General features: G+C 36.8%; 1 protein-coding gene across 1 annotated transcript; it reads left to right on the top strand.

Moving 5' to 3' along the window:
• The first annotated feature begins 550 nt into the window (after positions 1-550).
• On the top strand, positions 551-2379 carry LOC124838756 (peroxidase 55). The gene is made up of 3 exons (XM_047314440.2): positions 551-899; positions 1072-1263; positions 1626-2379. Exons 1-3 carry the CDS (start codon positions 684-686, stop codon positions 2199-2201), a joined length of 984 nt encoding a protein of 327 aa, XP_047170396.1. The 5' UTR covers positions 551-683; the 3' UTR covers positions 2202-2379.
• Positions 2380-2709: the final 330 nt, after the last annotated feature.

Here is a 2709-nt window from a genome sequence, read left to right as displayed (position 1 = left end):
CTGTTATCATTGGCTTTTATTTGTGGATTTTTAGGGTCGCTAATAAAGGATTTTGTAGGAGTGTTCCCGATTTTAGACAAAAAAGAGTTCTCAAAATTTGTACGAAAATTAATTACATAAACTCAGTAACAAATTAATATGAAGTTCTGACGGGATTTTATTTCCATTAATTAATAACAACAAGACAAAAACATCTATATATATCACAAATATTTACTGGCGATGGTCTATAAAGCCTACGAAACACGAATAAACTAGAAAGAAATGTAATAAATAGTAAAAATGGAAACATAATATTTCAAATGCCATGCGCATTAAATTTTGTTTTCATGAATGGGAAAAGCAAAAGGCTAGTGGTAAATGGTTTCTTTTTTAATAATATAATTAATTGAACCAGTTACAGCCATCTTAATAAGACCCAATCTGGAAAATTCAAAAAGTTTAAGGTTTCACTTTGGCAAGTTAAAATGACCACTACCTGAACAAGACAGCTTCCAGCTATTATATATCACATAGTTGGGGTATCCGAGTAATCAACTTTGTCTCATTCTTTTGATTATGACTTTCAAATTTTAGTATATCCCACTGTGCCACTTCCTTAACCACACGAAAGAAAGAGATATATAAACAGAAGGGTACATACAAATTCGTTGAGACATATACGCAGCTAGAAGAAGAAGAAGATGAAGATGATCACTAGGATGGTTCTAATGGCTTTTCTGTTGGCTTTCACGATGCTTATATCTAAGGGGGAAGGTCAATTATCAGAGAATTTCTATAGCTCGTCTTGTCCAAACGTGGAATCCATCGTGTCCCAAGCAGTTACAAACAAGTTTACTCAGACCATCACAACTGGACAAGCAACCCTGCGTCTCTTTTTCCATGATTGCTTTGTCGAGGTATATTTCATCAGTTCCTCACTTGTGTTAATACAGAATATTCTCTTCTGGTTTCATAAACCTGTTTTCGTTGTTTATTTCTTAAGAGCATGCATTTCTTAGACATGACTGTAATCGCTATCTCTTCTAAAATTTCAAACAAGAAGATGAAGAATCTCATTGTTCTATGCAGGGATGTGATGCCTCTGTGATAATTGCGTCTCCAAATGGGGACGCAGAAAAGGATTACACGGAAAATCTATCGCTACCAGGAGATGGGTTTGACACTGTGATCAAGGCAAAGCAAGCAGTGGAAGCTTCATGCCCCGGTGTGGTCTCATGCGCAGACATTTTGGCTCTAGCTACCAGAGACGTCATAGGCTTGGTAACCTATATTATTATAATTTAACATCAACCTATAAAATAAATTCCTTCCATTCATTTTTTCAATTTAAAATAATTACATTTTATTCACATCACTTAATCGTCGTGTGTTGCAAGATTTTGACTTTGTCGATATTGACTACGTCCATTTGGAGAAATATAAAACTATAATCAATAAATATTAAAGCCTCATTCACACCTACTATTAAATGGAAATTTATTTTACCCTTACGTAATTGAAGGGACTTTGCCCAATAGTAGAAGAAATTGTTTCTATAGAGAAATAAACTACAACTAAAAATATTAAAACATATTTTATTATATAATAATAGTTTATGAAAAGTTTACATAATGTGATGTCAGCTTGGAGGTCCTTCATTCAAAGTAGAGCTTGGACGCCGAGACGGGTTAATTTCGAAGGCATCTCGCGTAGAAGGAAACCTCCCCAAAGCGAGCTTCAACTTGGACCAACTCAACGCGCTTTTCCAGAAGCACGGTCTCACCCAAACGGATATGATAGCCCTCTCCGGGGCCCACACCGTGGGATTCTCGCACTGCGATCAGTTCGCGAACCGTTTATACTCGTTTTCATCGTCCAATTCCGTGGACCCAACTCTGGACGCCACCTACGCTCAGGAACTGATGGCGGGGTGCCCCAGAAACCCCGAACCCACCGTAGCGGTGGCGCTGGACCCGCAAACCCCTGCGGCGTTTGACAACGTCTATTACCAAGACCTGGTGTCGGGAAAAGGGCTACTGAGCTCGGACCAGGTGCTGTTCTCGGACGCCGCGTCGCAGCCCACGGTGGTTCGGTTCGCGAACAACGCTGCGGACTTCAACGAAGCGTTTGTGGCGGCCATCAGGAAGCTGGGAAGGGTTGGAGTGAAGACCGGGAAAGATGGGGAGATAAGGAGAGACTGCACAACCTTCAATTCTTGAATGGTGGATTTGTTGCTGAATAATAAACGTTTTCCTAAGGAAATTAAAGGCGTGTAAACAAGTTCTTCTGTGGTCGTGTTAAATTAAAGTGATTCTTTGATTTTCTGCAGTGGGGATGTCTTCCCGATGTTCATGAATGTATAATTTTAATAAAGATTTATTTTATATTATCGTCAAATTTCTGTGAAGTGATTAATCCACTAATATAATTTTTGGAGGTAAATTATTTATTTGGGATGTATTTATTCAGGTTGTTCTGGTAAAATTCTCCGTATCTTAAACTGAAGACAATAAATTCTTTGGCTCAAGTTAATAAATAGGTTAAGTCAAAAAAGTTTTGTCCCATGACACGGGAATAATAATTTATTTTAATTAAAAAATCATATTTTACAAATCATCCACTTTCCTAATAATAAAATAATATTTTAATTAAAAAATAATAATATGTAAAAATAATAACCAAATATGAGAGTTTTTAAACAATATCTATTAATACAATTTTATCAAA

Source organism: Vigna umbellata, chromosome 5, assembly GCF_029865625.1.
Source record: "Vigna umbellata cultivar VRB3 chromosome 5, Vumbellata_1.0, whole genome shotgun sequence".
NCBI lineage: Eukaryota > Viridiplantae > Streptophyta > Magnoliopsida > Fabales > Fabaceae > Vigna > Vigna umbellata.
The sequence above is the reverse complement of the archived record's forward strand: the minus strand, read 5'-3'. Positions and strand labels throughout refer to the sequence as shown.

Excerpts from the sequence above, each read along its gene's own strand:
- LOC124838756 (XM_047314440.2), top strand. The coding sequence starts at position 684 with ATGAAGATGATCACTAGGATGGTTCTAATGGCTTTTCTGTTGGCTTTC. Across the intron at positions 900-1,071 it reads TCCATGATTGCTTTGTCGAG|GGATGTGATGCCTCTGTGAT; the intron begins GTATATTTCATC and ends TGTTCTATGCAG. Across the intron at positions 1,264-1,625 it reads CCAGAGACGTCATAGGCTTG|CTTGGAGGTCCTTCATTCAA; the intron begins GTAACCTATATT and ends ATGTGATGTCAG.